At 40.5% G+C, this 15,263-nt stretch overlaps 2 protein-coding genes across 3 annotated transcripts in view; one reads left to right on the top strand and one right to left on the bottom strand.

Annotated features, from left to right (window-relative positions):
• Window positions 1-15,263, top strand: part of LOC149836202 (DUF3754 family protein, putative (DUF3754)) — a 111,056-nt gene that overhangs the window by 60,460 nt on the left and 35,333 nt on the right. For both annotated transcript variants that reach the window (XR_016432405.1, XM_090009057.1), the window contains exon 9: window positions 5,022-5,101. Coding sequence is in view for 1 of the 2 variants with exons in the window: in XM_090009057.1 (XP_089865183.1) it covers window positions 5,022-5,101 (80 nt within the window). In the remaining variant the exon portion in view is untranslated. The remainder of the gene's footprint in view (window positions 1-5,021; window positions 5,102-15,263) is intronic.
• On the bottom strand, window positions 2,079-3,112 carry LOC149836203 (uncharacterized). Its single transcript, XM_090010824.1, has 2 exons — window positions 2,444-3,112; window positions 2,079-2,207 (listed from the first exon to the last, which is right to left on the bottom strand). Exons 1-2 carry the CDS (start codon window positions 3,075-3,077, stop codon window positions 2,179-2,181), a joined length of 663 nt encoding a protein of 220 aa, XP_089866950.1. The 5' UTR covers window positions 3,078-3,112; the 3' UTR covers window positions 2,079-2,178.

The following is a 15,263-nucleotide window of genomic DNA, read 5'->3' as shown; positions in this document are numbered from 1 at the left end:
CTTTGGTTAACAACACTGGGTGTGGGTAGAGGTTTACAATCTGTCATTCCTGCTTTAGCCAGAAGATCAAGAGTGTATTTATGTTGAGTTAATGACATTTTATCACCTTGTCTATCTACCTCTACTCCAAGAAAATATCTCAGCTCCCCAAGGTCTTTCATTTTGAACCGCATACTCAATAGAACTTTAATTCGCTGAATGTGGTCTGGAGCATTACCAGTGATAACAATATCATCAACATATATGAGTAAGAAAACCACAGTGGTACCGTTCCTATATATGAACAGAGAATGATCAAGTTGGGAACGAAAGAAACCATGTTTATGGATTTCTAAGGAAAAACTTTCAAACCATGACCTAGAAGCTTGCTTCAATCCATACAAAGCTCTGGTTAACTTGCATACATATTCTTTTGGGCTTCCCTCTGCATAACCTTGAGGCTGCTCCATATAGACTTCTTCCTTTAAGTCCCCATGAAGGAATGCATTCTTAACATCAAGCTGACTGAGGATCCACCCATGTTCAATTGCCAGGCCAAGTATAATGCGAATAGTTCCCATTCTCACCACTGGGCTGAATGTCTCATCATAATCCTAACCATATTCTTGAGTGAAACCCTTGGCCACAAGACGCGCCTTGTACCGTTCAATGCTACCATCCAGTTTATATTTAATTTTATAAACCCATTTGGAACCAACAACATTTTTATCTGGAGGACGGCCAACTATCTCCCATGTTCGACATTCATGAAGTGCCTCGATCTCCTCATTCATCGCTTCAATCCATTTGTTGGATTGTATAGCTTGATGAAAACCAAGTGGTTCATCGTGTTTTTCAATCTGGGATAGAAAGATCTGAAAGTCCATAGAAAAGTTGTCATAACTAACCCACTTTTCAATAGGATGCCTTATCCTGCCTGATCTTCTTGGTGCTTCTCTGTTATTAGACAATGCAATGTGTTCTTCAGTAGGTACATTCGTTTGCTCTCTAGATCTCCTGGTATACACATTTCCTTTGTATCTTTGACACTCTGCTTGTGGTGCATCATCTGAAACTGTCTCACCATGTATGCTTTCAGGAGGCAGAATAGTATGCTCGGCAGCATGTGAAATAAGTTCAGCACTAAGCCATGGATCATACGAATTAGCAACTGAACCAGTAGGTTCACGATTGGCATCTGTTTCTTTTCCCAGAAAATTATTTTCATCAAAAACAACATTTCTGGAAATTCTGATCTTCTTATTGGCAGGATCATAGCATCTGTAACCCTTGTGTTCATCTGCATAACCTACAAATTGGCATATAGAGGCTTTGTCTTGGAATTTAGTTCTCATGGATTTGTCAATATGAACATAACATGTGCATCCAAAAACTCGTAACTCATTATAATCAGGATGTGCACCAAAGAGAACATAATAGGGAGATTGATTTTCAAGAATAGGCATGGGAAGGCGGTTTATCACATGAGTGGCAGTGTGAAAGGCTTCAGACCAAAGACTAATGGGTAAGTTACTCTCATGCATCATACTCATTGCACTTTCCACAATATGTCTGTGTTTACGTTCAGCAATTCCATTTTGTTGTGGTGTGTACGGGCAAGAAACTCTACGATGCATCCCATTATCTTGGAGAAAATCTAAAAATTCTTTAGAGGAATACTCACCACCCCCATCACATTGGAGAATTTGGATATTTTGAGAGAATTGATTTTTAACATAGGCATGAAAGTGACGGAAAATGGAAAAAACCTTTGATTTGTATTTCATAAAGAATATCCAGGTAAAACGAGAGAAACTGTCAATAAAGGATACATAATATTTACTTTCAGAAGAGGAAGGATTAGGAGCTGGGCCCCAAACATCTGAACATATTATCTCAAAAGGTATAGAAGCTCTTTTATTTATTTGATGAAAGGGAAGTACATGACTTTTGCAGACCTGACAACTGGGACATATTTTATTTCTCAATAAAGATGAAACAGACTCCGAAAGAAGACCGTTGGACACTAACTTTTCAATAAAGACTTGACTACAATGACCAAGACGAGAATGCCAGAGATCTGACTTATTACATTTGGATGTACTTAAGACACTTTTGAGGACGAGATCAGACTGGGGCTTCAGGACACTGGAGGCTGGATCTTCATTAAAGACATACATGTCTCCACGTCGCTCTCCTTTAGCGAACATCTCCTTCGTTTGAAGATCCTTGACAAAGACAGAAGTAGGAGTAAATTCCACAGAAGAATTGGTAGAATCAACAAGCTTGGAAACAGATACAATATTTTTCTTTATATTTGGTGCATGAACAACATCAAATAAAGGAATGGATGACTTAGACAAAGGAATGACGACATTGCCTATGTTCGAAATAGGGTGGTGAGTCCCATCTCCGGTTACAATATTAGATTTTCCAAAATAGGGAGTCATAGTAGAGAACTTACCTGCATTACCAGTGACATGGGTTGCTGCCCCAGAGTCAACATACCATATTCCATCATCATTTTGCTTCAGATTCAAGTTGGCCATAGCAGATAGAAGGAGATCCTTAGCATCCTCACTGACTCGGAACGTACCTGCAGTTCCTGATGCACCAACATTTCTGGTGTTTTGCATTCTATTCCGATTTTGTGGGTTGAACCAGCAGTTGGCCTTGATATGACCTCGCTTGTTGCACTGATAGCATGTGGGAACATTCTTTGAAAAATTGGCATTAGAATTTGGTGTAGGTAGTATCCCACGTCCACCCTGAATTGGATTTTCCTTGCCTCTGCCACGCCCTCTCCGTGTACGATCAGCAAACATCCCTGTGACAAGAATCTCATGCGTAGATGATTGCCCTGCTGAAGCATCAGATATGCTTTTCAAAGACATCTCGTATTGGAAGAGTTTAGCACGTAATTCCTCAAAACTGGGCAACGAAGGCAAGCATAATAAAGAAGTGACAAGAACATGATACTCTGATCCCAGGGCATTCAGAGTTTGTTGCACCTTTTCTTTATCGGACACTGGATATCCAACAAGGGCTAATTGATCTGTGATGCTTTTGACTTGATTTAAAAATTCAATAATGGTCATTGCTCCCTTCTTTAAAAGCTGAAATTCACGCTTGAGAAATAGTACCTTAGCCTCTGATATCTGAGAGTAGGTTTGAGCTAAAGTTTCCCACAATACTTTAGATGTGCAATCATCAGGGATAGAAACCAAAACTTCTTGCGACAGTGTGGAAGTGATATATGCGATGAGAGCCTGATCACGTTTCATCCAAGCAGTAAATACAAGATTGCGGGTGGTGCTTGACATTGCTCCATCTCCTTTTTCTTCGGTGGTGACAAATTTCGGAGGTATTTGAGTGGAGCCATCCAAGTGACCTGAAAGATCTTGACTGCGAATAAAAGGGGTAATCTGCCTTTTCCAAGTCAGATAGTTATTTGTATTCAGTTTTTTCGAAACCAGTTGCCCCAGGAAGTTGGAGGAAAGACTAGAATTGCCTGAAGAATCCATTTGTAGGCTTATGACAGAGATGTGGCTGAAAACAAAGAATAGAGTGACGCAGCTTATGACAGAAATAGGTACCAGAAGAAACAAATTCAGCCTTCTTGTGTAAACTGTGAATGAATGAAGAAGAAGAAGTAACCAACTGTGAATGAATGAAGAAGAAGAAGGGACCTGCAGTGGCTGTGTGAATTAAGAAAAAGAAGTGCAGATGCTGTGTGTGAATTAAAAGGAATACGAGAGATTACAGCAGTTGCTGTGTCTTGATTAAGGGGAATAAAAACAACTACAGCAGTTGCTGTGTGAAATAACAGGAATAAGGAGAACAATAAGAAAAGAGGGTGAAATCACGGAACTATAAGAAAAGAGGGTGAAACCAAATCACGGTGAAACCACGAGGAATAAGAAAAAATGAATTACGGTGAAATCACGACAAATAAGAACTCAGCTTCTTTGTGAGTGAAGGGAACAAACAAATCAAGAAGTAGATGCCTACAGAAAGGAATAGGGAAAAAAAATGGGAACCTGATTTACGTGAACTGATTCACGTTGCTGAGGAAGGCAGATTTACGAGTTCTGAAAACTCGACTTTTGCTGATTTACATGAACTGGTTCACGTTGCTGAGGAAGGCAGATTCACGAGTTCTGAAAACTCGGCTTTTGCTGATTTACGTGAACTGATTCACGTTGCTGAGGAAGGCAGATTCACGAGTTCTGAAAACTCGGCTTTTGCTGCAGCAGTCTTGGCTAGTGCACGTGAACAGATTTGGTAGTTCACGTCGCTGAGGAAGAAGATCCTTTTTCACCCAGGAATACAGCGTACTCTGATACCATGTGAAAACACGTGAGAGAGGGAGAGAGAGAGAGAGAGAGAACCTTTCTTGAGAAGTCGGCAGCCCTTAATGTCTCGGTTGCTGCACTCGTGCCTTTATTAGTATAGGGTTACAATTATAATTTACAGGGACAAAATTGCCCCTTATAAGTAACACATGTTACATTATAATACAGCTAAAGTAAAACTCGTGGATGGATATGGATCCGATATCGGATCCATATCCAATCCATATTCCACATTCTAATAGTTTCTCCATGGTAGATACAGACTGCTGAGTGTATCATGCTGTCATCTGTTTGGATGTGTGAGCGTCCTGTTCTTTTCTTTGCCAATTATTTGTATTGCATATTGTCAATTCTGTCTGTGTTCATGTTTATGCAAATGCTCATGTATGATTCACATTTATAAGCTTGTTATTTTTCTGCCAAAACACCCTTGTAAGCTTTCTATTGGTTTGCTAGACTTACTCCCAGAGCTCTCTTTTTTTTAATGCTCATGTATGATTCACATTTATAAGCCTGTTATTTTTCTTCCAAAACACCCTTATAAGCTTTCTATTTGTTTGCTAGACTTACTCCCAGAGCTCTTTTTTCTCTTTTTCTTTTGAAAGGGAATCCCACAGCTCCTGTTAACCAGCTACATGGTAACTGTCTTGAGTCCTGACCCTTGCAAGATCTTTGATATGTACTTAGGTGCGCTTGGATGTTGCAAGCATTTTGGGATTGTTGGCATATTTTGTGAACTACAAATTTGAGAACATCCTTTTATCCCCGTAAGTTTTTAATTTGAGTTCATGCTAGTGGAAACTCTGTCAAAGCATTTTGAGGCAAGGTCATTATTTTGAGGATTATTTCTAGTATAGGTGCTTCATGCTTGTTGTTTGATTGACAATTTAGGCTTCTTCGATATCAAAGCCATTATAGTCTCTTCTCTATGTATTCAGCAAATATATGCCGTACACTCATTAAGATATTATGCTTTTAGTATAAAAAATGGTTATTAGCTACTGTTTATTTGTCATCATATTAGATTTAAGATAGCCCTATATTTTATCTTCATATTAGTACACATTTAAATATATGTTGTCATAGGGAATTGCATATTTAAGTTAACCCTCATATCAGAATTGCTTGTATTGAGTGATGACCTTCATTAAGACATGAAACTAGGATTATTCTTTTTGTAGCAGTCAGTGTTTTAAAACTCGCCGAGTCAACTCAGTGACTCGGCTCGGCTTGGCCCTCCAGCGAGTCAACCCGGCAAGCTTAACTTGGGCTGCGAAAACTTGGCTGTTGACTCGGCTTGACTCGGGCGAGTTCTGGGATGTTTAAAATTTGATTTTTTGGGTATTTCACACACACATATTCACTCTTGTACTGAATAATACATCTTTCCCATGGACTGTCAGGAAAGATCTTTTTGAACAAATAACTGTTATAGTATATAAATCAAACAACAAAGCATTCTAGTCTATAAACCCAATTAACAAAGAATTCTATGCATCTAAAAGCAGGGATTTCTTTCAAGACACATATGGAGATTGGAGAGTTAGGACCTAAGGATTCCTTATCTGAATATCACATATTACTTTACATACATGATACAACTTCATAAAAAAACTCTGCCTCTATAACTAACATTGCCCCATCACCACCCTTTCGTGGACCACTAGAGGTCCAAGGCAACTTCTAGTTTTCCACTTTATGTTCTTTTAAATGATAGTTTATCTTATACAGTGATACTTTTCCCCAGTCTCTAGCATTTGGTGCAGCTTCTGGGCCATTTTACCACCATCATCTGTCTCTGTTTCTGCCCTTTAAATCTAAGGCCTGCAGCAATTTCACTTTTCCTAACCTCTAATCTTAGGCATTGAAAATTTTATTCTATCTTTTTTCGAGCTGCTAATAGCTATTTGAATTCTTTCAAGGTGATGCGAGGTGCAGAAAATTTGTCCAACTCCATTATGTGTTCTTTGTTTGTCCAAAATAATGAATCTCTTAACTCGACCTGCCATTCTCTCTATATTGTATGATTCAAGTGACTGCAATCCATAATCACACAGGATACCAGTGCCATTGGGATCATGTAGTTCCCAAGGGCTATGAAGGTGTTGGCGTGATGAATCACTCTTGTACTGAATAATATATCTTTCCCATGGACTGACAATTTATATATTGTTTTTCTTTTAAAATCAAAAGTTAACAAAACCCAGTCCGAGTCACCGAGTTGACCCGCCGAGTCACGAGTCAATAAAGAACGAATCGAGTTCCGAGTCACGGGTTTTAAAACCTTGGTAGCAGTTGCTACATGGTATCATAATGGCATATCCATCACATGTTCCTCAATATCTAAAAATTAATTTTCAACGGGATCAAGGTTGAAACTGCAGCTTGTGGTGAACAACTAACATTCTATGTAAAACCCGAAAAAAAAATAAAAAAAATACTTGGATTCGGGTTAGATTCGGACCCGACCCAGACCCAATGGAGGCACCGCCTCCCTCGTGTCTTTTAAAGACAACGAGGCAAAGGGGGGAGGTTCTCGAAACCCCTCTTTGCTCTCTCGTCTCTCTCTCTCGACCAACCCCCTTGCCGATCTTGCATTCGTCGAGCATGACCACCGGCATCCCACCACCGACGACCCTCCTCCCCCCCGACGAGCTCTTCGGCGACCTCCAGGTATGCGCCAACCCCTCATCTCCTTCTTTGTCCGTCTATCGCTCCCTCTTTCCCTGCGTTCTCTTGTTGCAGGGAAGGGGCAAAGCCCTTCCCTGCACTCCCAGTGGCTAAGGGAGGGGTCGAGCCCCCCTCCCTGTGCCACTATTAGGAGGGGAGGGATCGAGCCCCCTTCCCTGCTCCTTACTCTTCGTGTGGTCACGGGAGGGGTCGACCCCCCTCCTTGTGCCCACTTTTAGCAGGGGAGGGGCCGAGCCCCTCCCTGTATCGGCAGGGGAGGGGGCCGAGCTCCTCCCTGCTCTTTTCTACGGCAGGGGAGGGGGTCGAGCCCCTCCCTGCTCACAGTTACGACAGGGGAGGGGTCGAGCCCCTCCATGCTCTCTTTTACGGCAGGGGAGGGGGCCGAGCCCCTCCCTGCTCCTTGTTACGGCAGGGGAGGGGTCGAGCCCCTCCCTGCTCTCTTTTACGGCAGGGGAGGGGGGGGGGGACCGAGACCCTCCCTGCTCCCTGTTACGGCAGGGGAGGGGGTTGTGCCTGAAATGAAATGGGGATCTTTGAAACACGAGCTTAGATTTACAAGGGCAAGTGTCAAGAATAACACTAAAGCATAACCCTTAAAAAGGGTATAACTGGAAACAAAATAAAAATAAAAATGTATTCTTTATTGATATGAAAATCCAATTGCTTAAGAAGCATTGAAATAAAATACAAGAGGGGCTGCACCCCTTTATATACACCTCTGAAAGAGGACTCAATAGAGCTGTTGGAATGTGTCAGTCCAACAACTCTATTAAGAGTCAAGTCTGGACAGGACTTGACTAGCAACAGTCATTCTAGTTCAAACTGAACTAGATGACATAAAGACAAAAAATAAAAATAAAGGAAAAAAATACAGAAAAGAAAGAAATTAAAAATGTATTTATATATATATAATAATATAATATTATTATATATACATATATGTACAGTTTTACATTTTAACACTCCCCCTCAAACTTGCGGTACAATGAGCGAAAGTTTGTCTAAGAGAAAGTGAAATCGGGGAGCAGCGAGAGGCTTTGTAAAGAGGTCTGCTAACTGATATTCTGAAGTGACATATGGCAGATCAATTATCCCGTGTAGATATTCCTCTCTGACGTAGTGACAATCCATTTCGATGTGTTTGGTGCGTTCGTGGAATGTTCTGTTACTGGCAATGTAGATCGCACTTTTGTTGTCACAACACATTTGTGAAGCCTTTGTTGCTTCAACTGCCATGTCAGCAAGCAGTCGTCGGAGCCAAACTACTTCCATGGTCGTGGTTGCCATGGCTCTGTATTCAGCTTCGGTTGATGAGAGAGATACCTTCTGCTGCTTTTTACACCTCCACGAGATTAATGATTCCCCTAAAAAGACACAAAAGCCAGTGGTTGAGTGTCTGTTATTGGGATCACCTCCCCAATCAGCATCAGTATATGCAATTAAATCAAGAGAAGAGGAGGAAGATAAGAAAAGTCCTCGTGAAAGAGAGGACTTGATGTATCTGATAATACGCATGACTGCTCCCATATGAACAGAAGTAGGAGCATGTTGAAATTGACTTGCTGTATGAACAACATGTGCTATATCTGGTCTGGTAATGGATAGATAGGAAAGTGCCCCGACAAGCTGTCTGTAAGGAGTAGGGTCTGCAAGAAGTTCTCCATCATCAATCTTCATTTTAACATTAACAACTTCTGGAGTGTCAACTTTCTTATCATCAGTAATACCAGACCTGAAAACAATATCAAAAGCAAATTTAGTCTGAGATAATAAATATCCTCTAGGAGAATAAGCAACTTCAATGCCTAAAAGATATCTCAACAAGCCCAAATCAGTCATTTCAAAATGAGATTTAAGAAGTGTTTTAATTGTTTCAACTCCCTGTTTATCGCTTCCGGTGATGATCATATCATCCACATAGAGAAGAAGCACAATGATCCCTGCATCAGAATTCTTAATAAACAAAGCAGTGTCAGTTAAACAGAATTGAAAACCAATATCAATCATAACACGACTAAACCTATCATACCAAGCTTTTGGTGCTTGTTTAAGTCCATAAAGAGTTTTTTCTAAGCGAAGGACTTTACCCTTAGGAATACTTAGACCAGGAGGGGGTTCCATATATACTTCTTCAACTAGCTTTCCATTTAAAAAAGCATTTTTGACATCCATTTGAAAAATAGACCATTTTTTGATAGAAGCTAAGGCAATTAAGGTTCAGACAGTAGTCATACGAGCCACCGGAGCAAAGGTTTCTTCATAATCAATCCCATATTCTTGGGCATAACCTTTGGCTACTAAACGGGCTTTATATCTTTCAAGAGTACCATCACTCTTGGTTTTAATTTTATAAACCCATCGACATCCTATAGTTTTCTTCCCTGGAGGAAGATCTTGAATATTCCATGTAGAAGCCTTTTCAAGTGCATCTAATTCAGCTTTCATGGCTTCTATCCATTTGATATCATTTTTTGCTTGAAAATATGTGGATGGTTCTTCATATGAGTGAATTAATGCAATAACTGCCCTATATGTGGGTGAGAAAGACTCGTATGATACAAACTTTTCTGGAGGCCTCGAGATTCGGGATGATTGTCTAGTTGGAATGTTAGAATATTTCTCAAGTGCACATGGAGTATTAGACTCTTGTCGCCTGGAATATTGAATACTAGTATCTCTATGAACTTCTTCATTTTCAACATTAAGATCAATAATTCTTGGATCATCATCAAAGTTACAATCAAGGTCATATTCATCAGATGTTGATGTTAGATCTAGCAAAAAGGAGTACTCAGTGACGTCTTTTAATTTTCTAAAATCAAAGAAGCTCTCCTTTTCAAGAACGAAAACATTTCTAGACACATATAGTTTATTATTTTTGAAGTCAAAACATCTATAACCTTTCTGGTTTTCAACATATCCTAAAAAGGCACAGGGAATCGCACGAGGGGAAAGTTTATCATTTTGTCAGTAAATATGAAACATTTGCACCCAAATATTCTTAATCTAGAGTAGTCTGGAGAAATGTTCATAAGTTTTTCAATGGGAGTGATATTTTGTAACGAAGAAGATGGCATCCTATTAATGAAATAGGTGGCAGTTAAGGCAGCTTCTGCCCAAAAGTCTTTAGGGACTTGATTTGCTATTAATAAAGTTCTAGTGGTTTCTATAATATGGCGATGTTTTCGTTCTGCCAGTCCATTTTGTTGAGGTGTATAAGGACAAGATCTTTGATGTGTGATGCCATGCAATTTAAGATAATTTTGAAAATCTGTGGATAAAAACTCTCTCCCTGAATCTGTGCGAAAAATAGTAATATCATTTTGAAATTTGTTTTTAACCATATTATGAAAAGTTTGAAAGTATGAAAATACTTCAGACTTATGTTTGAGAAAGTACATCCACGTATGTCGGGAGAAATCATCGACAAAAATAACATAGTAAACAAATCCTCCTTTAGAAATTACTGGTGCAGGACCCCAAACATCCGAGTGTATTAATTCAAGTGGTCTTGAAGAGAAAAAGGTTCTGTTCTGAAATGGTAATCTTTTCATTTTGCCGAGAATACAATCTTTACAATCAAATGATTCAGAGTTACAAAATTTCCCTAGATTTGGAAAATGTTGGATTTTGGCTATATGTGGGTGACCAAGTCTCTTATGCCACAGTTCCAACTCTATTTTTTTGAATATTATAACAAAAAGCTTTCTTCGGCATTTCCAAAAAATCCATGTAATAGAGTCCTCGTTCTCTATGGCCTTCCCCAATCAGCTTGCCTGACTGGCGATCCTGTACCCAACAACCATGAGAAGAAAAAGAAATATTACACCCATAATCAGAAATTTGAGATACAGATAAAAGATTTAAATTTAATTTGGGAACATGTCTAATTTCTGGAATAAATTTTTTTTTTTTTTTATAAATTTTTTCAAAATCTCCTATTCCTTCTATTTCAAGAGAAGTCCCATCAGCAGTAAAGACCTTTGACACACTTGTTTTATTTTTAACACATTTGGATAGACTTTGATTATTTGGGGTCATATGAAAAGATGCACCAGAGTCAAGAAGCCAAGAAATTTTACCTAAATCAGAAAAAGATGAGGCTGCTGCGCTGGTTGAAGCTTCAGATGAGGAAGAGGCACCTTTGATGAGAGGCTGAAGGATCTCCATTAGTTGGGCCAGGGAAACTGGTGCATCCTGATCTTTAGGCTCCGATCCAGCAATTGCAGCTCTTTTTTCTCTCAGCTCCTTAAGTTTGGGACATTGTGGCCTGTAGTGTCCCGGTTCATGACAGTGATGACAAATAACTTTCTTCTTATCATAGTCACCATTTTGTCGGTTAAAGTGAGGAGGCCTATATGATCGAACATGATTCCCTGGTGTAGACACGGCTAAAACGGAATCATCTTCAATTTTTAAAGAACCTTTCCGGAGACGGTTTTCTTCCATTGTTAACTCTTCAATAGTTTCAACAATAGAAGGAATTTTTCCCCGGTGAAGTAGGGCCGATTTAGTGGTTTCAAATTCCGGCCTTAATCCAGTGATAAACTGGTAAAAATGTTCAACATCGAGTTGTTTCTGACGAAGCTCGATGTCTTCGGCACAATGCCACTTTGGTTCTAAAAGGGAAAGTTCTTCCCAAAGTTCGGACAACCCATTGTAATATTCACGAATAGTTTTGTCTTCTTGTGTCATCATTCGAACTTTTTCTTGGAGGTTGCACACGTGTACAATATCTTTAAGGGAATACATATTCTTAAGGTATTCCCATGCCTTATCGGCATGATCAAATTTGGCAAGACTTGAGTATTTTTTAATGTCAACGCTATTGATAAGCCATGACATTATCTTCACATGAGATATTCTCCATTCTTTCCATTTCTTCTCGTATGAGGCAATAGCTTTGATTTTCTCTTCTTCCGATAGAGGGACCTCTTTATCTCTCTCATTTTTAGTAAGAGATAACTTAGGTTCCGAATCAGAACCATCCTCAATCCCCCATATATGGTGCTTCATGATTGAAGCCCATGTTACATAGTTCGTATCGCTTAGTTTCATAGGCATGATGGTGACTTTATCATTGTCATTCATTGATTACAAGGAGAGAAAAAATAGGGATAAAAGACAAACAAGAAGGAAAATGAAAAAGAAAGAAGAAAAAATAATACAACAAGATGTGAAATCTTCCCCAATGAAGTGATAAAACACTTCTCTTCAAGTGGTGAACACTTTTGCAAACGGGCATGGAAACCGAGGCAGCTTTTCCTCAAGGGTTAGTACTTTCGCGGCTTTGATACCATGAAATGAAATGGGGATCTTTGAAACATGAGCTTAGATTCACAAGGGCATGTGTCAAGAATGACACTAAAGTATAACCCTTAAAAATGGTATAACTGAAAACAAAATAAAAATAAAAATGTATTCTTTATTGATATGAAAAACCAATTGCTTAAGAAGCATTGAAATAAAATACAAGAGGGGCTGCACCCCTTTATATACACAACTGAAAGAGGACTCAATAGAGCTGTTGGACACAATCCAACAACTCTATTGCTAGTCAAGTCTGGACAGGACTTGACTAGCAACAGTCATTCTAGTTCAAACTGGAACTAGATGACATAAAGACAAAAAATAAAAATAAAGGGAAAAAATTACAGAAAAGAAAGAAATGAAAAATATATTTATATATAGAATAATATAATATTATATATATATATATTTATATATATATGTACAATTTTATATTTTAACAGTGCCCCTCCTTGCTCCCCTTTTTTCGGCAGGGGAGGGGTCGAGCCCCCTCCCTGCTCCCTCTTCTCTGGCGTCAGGTAGGGGCTTCACTCTTGCCTGTTCGCATGCTCGTCAGGCAGGGGTCAGGTCCCTGCCTCTTTGTGTATTCGGCAGGCAAGGGCGGAGCCCCTTGCCTCCCCCTTTGTGGCCAACGGGCAAGGGCCTAGCCCCTGCCTCTTTGCTTTTCGGTTGGCAGGGGCAGAGCCCCTTCCTCTCCTCCGGCATCAGGCAGGGGCTTTGCCCCCTGCATGTTCGCATAATCGCTAGGCAGGCGACAAGTCCTTGCCTCCTTGCATGCTCGACAGACAGAGGCGAAACCCTTGCCTCTCTTCTACTTTGTCAGGCAGGGGCGCAACCCTGCTTGCCCTCGCTTTCTGAGGGCAGGGGTGCAACCCCTTGCCTCCTCGTAGTTTGCTGACAGCAGGTCAGCAGTCATCCCCTGCCCTTGCTTCTTGTGCTGATAGTAGTGCGCAAGGGCACGATGCCCTTGCCTCTGCTTCCTTCACGTTAGGTCAGCAGCAGTGCCTCCGACCTTCTATTTTTGGTGTTAGCTTGCTAAGACTGTCGCTTTTGCAGCTCGTACGACGGATCCCGCTCGCGCTTCGCGACCCGAGCCGTCAATCGTTTACACCCGCAGGCGCCAGCAAGCTTGCAACTCCCCAAGGTAGGGGAAGATTGCACAAAGGACTTGGATAATTGAATTGAGTTCAATTAACTAAAAAAGACAATTAAATAAATATATATGCATATATATATTTATACGAGTACACATTTAACTTAAGGACGCGGTTTCGCGATCCTTGTTTTTTACTTTCTGTTAGTCTTTACTTTGTCGTCGCGCTTTGCGCCCAGGTTTTGTGTTTGCGCTCCTGCTCACAATCTTTACCTTGTCGTCGCGCTTTGCGCCCAGACTCCTGCTTTTGCAAATGTTTCGTTACTGCCTTGGTTTTCGCTCATTGCATGTGCTATAAAGACATCCTCGTGGAGGATGCAAATGCATTTACCGCTCTCCCTCTTGCGATAAGAGTTGAGTCGAGAGCTTAGCGATACATCCTCGTCTAAGGAGAGGGATCCCTAGCAGGGATCCTGGCTTTTCGAGCGAACAGTCCTGTAAGTTGACTTAAGAATTTAGGGAGCTGCGCAAAAGCATCAAACTGCCCAAATCGAAGTATTTGGAAGGATGTATTTTGGCTGGTTTTGTTCGTTTATTCGACATATCTCGGGTAGCCCCGAATTAGGGCTTGAGCGAATCTCTTAGCGAGGGTTCTGTTGAGAAACCCGTATCCCGTCTATCGAGGCCGGTATTGAGTCATGCGAGGCATGTAGATACCTCGATAGTGGATGAGATTCTTAAAAATCGCATGCCAAATGTTGGCACAAGCTGTTGGTTGTTTCAAAAGATAAAGAATGTTAAAGTAAAGTTTGAAAAACATTACTTCTTTGTGAAACACTTTTGTTGAGGCTTCTATTGAGGAACTATACCCCTTTCATCCTAGAGTACTTTCGTGCACTATACGCTAGTACTGCGATGATCGGATGAGATGGTCGTGCGACTCCGAACAGTGCTAAATACATAATGTTGTAAACACATAAAAATGAGATCGCCTTCACAGGCAAGATGCTCATTTGGTCAAAAGATCAGAGCATATAGAATGAGTCGTTAGATAATTTACCCCTGACGTACTCATTCGCCTTTGTGTTTCTGTCAAGGGAGAGGATGGATCAGTACAAAACTCCAATGGACATGTTAACAATCACCTCACGGGAAAAGATTCGGCTTCCCCAGTCATTGGAGTTAGGGGAAGGGACTACCAGACATTATCCTAGGTGGTAGATCCCATGGACTTCTGTAGAAGTTGGATGCATCCGTTGCCAAGTACCTGCCTTTGGGGAATCATTTCTCGGCTAAAGCCGTCCCCTTAGGAGCGAACTCAACTAGCTATTCGGGTTATTGAAAATACATAGAATAACAGACGCCCAAACTAGTCTCGGTTGTTTATACGATTTGTTTGCGCGTACCCGCATGCCAGTAATATCGAAACATAAAGCCTGTTCACACTAGTTGATGAGTCATAAGACTTGCTAGTTGCGTGGGAGTTCACAGCTTACGATCAAATGGATCGTCATGTTGCGTTTGACAGTTGCACTGCTTACCTGCTTTGTACTGCATACCTGTTTAACTGCTGATCTGCTTTAAACGGCTTAGCATGTTGAATTAAATGCTCTTAATTCAATTTCCTGTAGTCTCTCTTGTGCACTTACTAGTTTTTCGCGAAACTAACCCATTCTATGGGTACAAGTGATGATTAGGTACACCACGGGCGATGGCGCGATGACTTCAAGGTTTCTTTTTCCTGTTTTTAGCTCGTGTCCTGGATGTTTTTGGGTTTTGTCACGGATTTTCCTTTGGATATTCGAAGTTTGTACTAGTTGGGAACTTCTTTTAAT

The sequence above is a fragment of the Nuphar pumila genome, chromosome 6, assembly GCF_984573655.1.
Source record: "Nuphar pumila chromosome 6, dmNupPumi1.hap1.1, whole genome shotgun sequence".
Taxonomy (NCBI): Eukaryota; Viridiplantae; Streptophyta; class Magnoliopsida; order Nymphaeales; family Nymphaeaceae; genus Nuphar; species Nuphar pumila.
The sequence above is the reverse complement of the archived record's forward strand: the minus strand, read 5'-3'. Positions and strand labels throughout refer to the sequence as shown.

Excerpts from the sequence above, each read along its gene's own strand:
- LOC149836203 (XM_090010824.1), bottom strand. The coding sequence starts at position 3,077 with ATGACCATTATTGAATTTTTAAATCAAGTCAAAAGCATCACAGATCAA. Across the intron at positions 2,208-2,443 it reads CCATGTCACTGGTAATGCAG|GATCTTCAAACGAAGGAGAT; the intron begins GTAAGTTCTCTA and ends GTCTTTGTCAAG.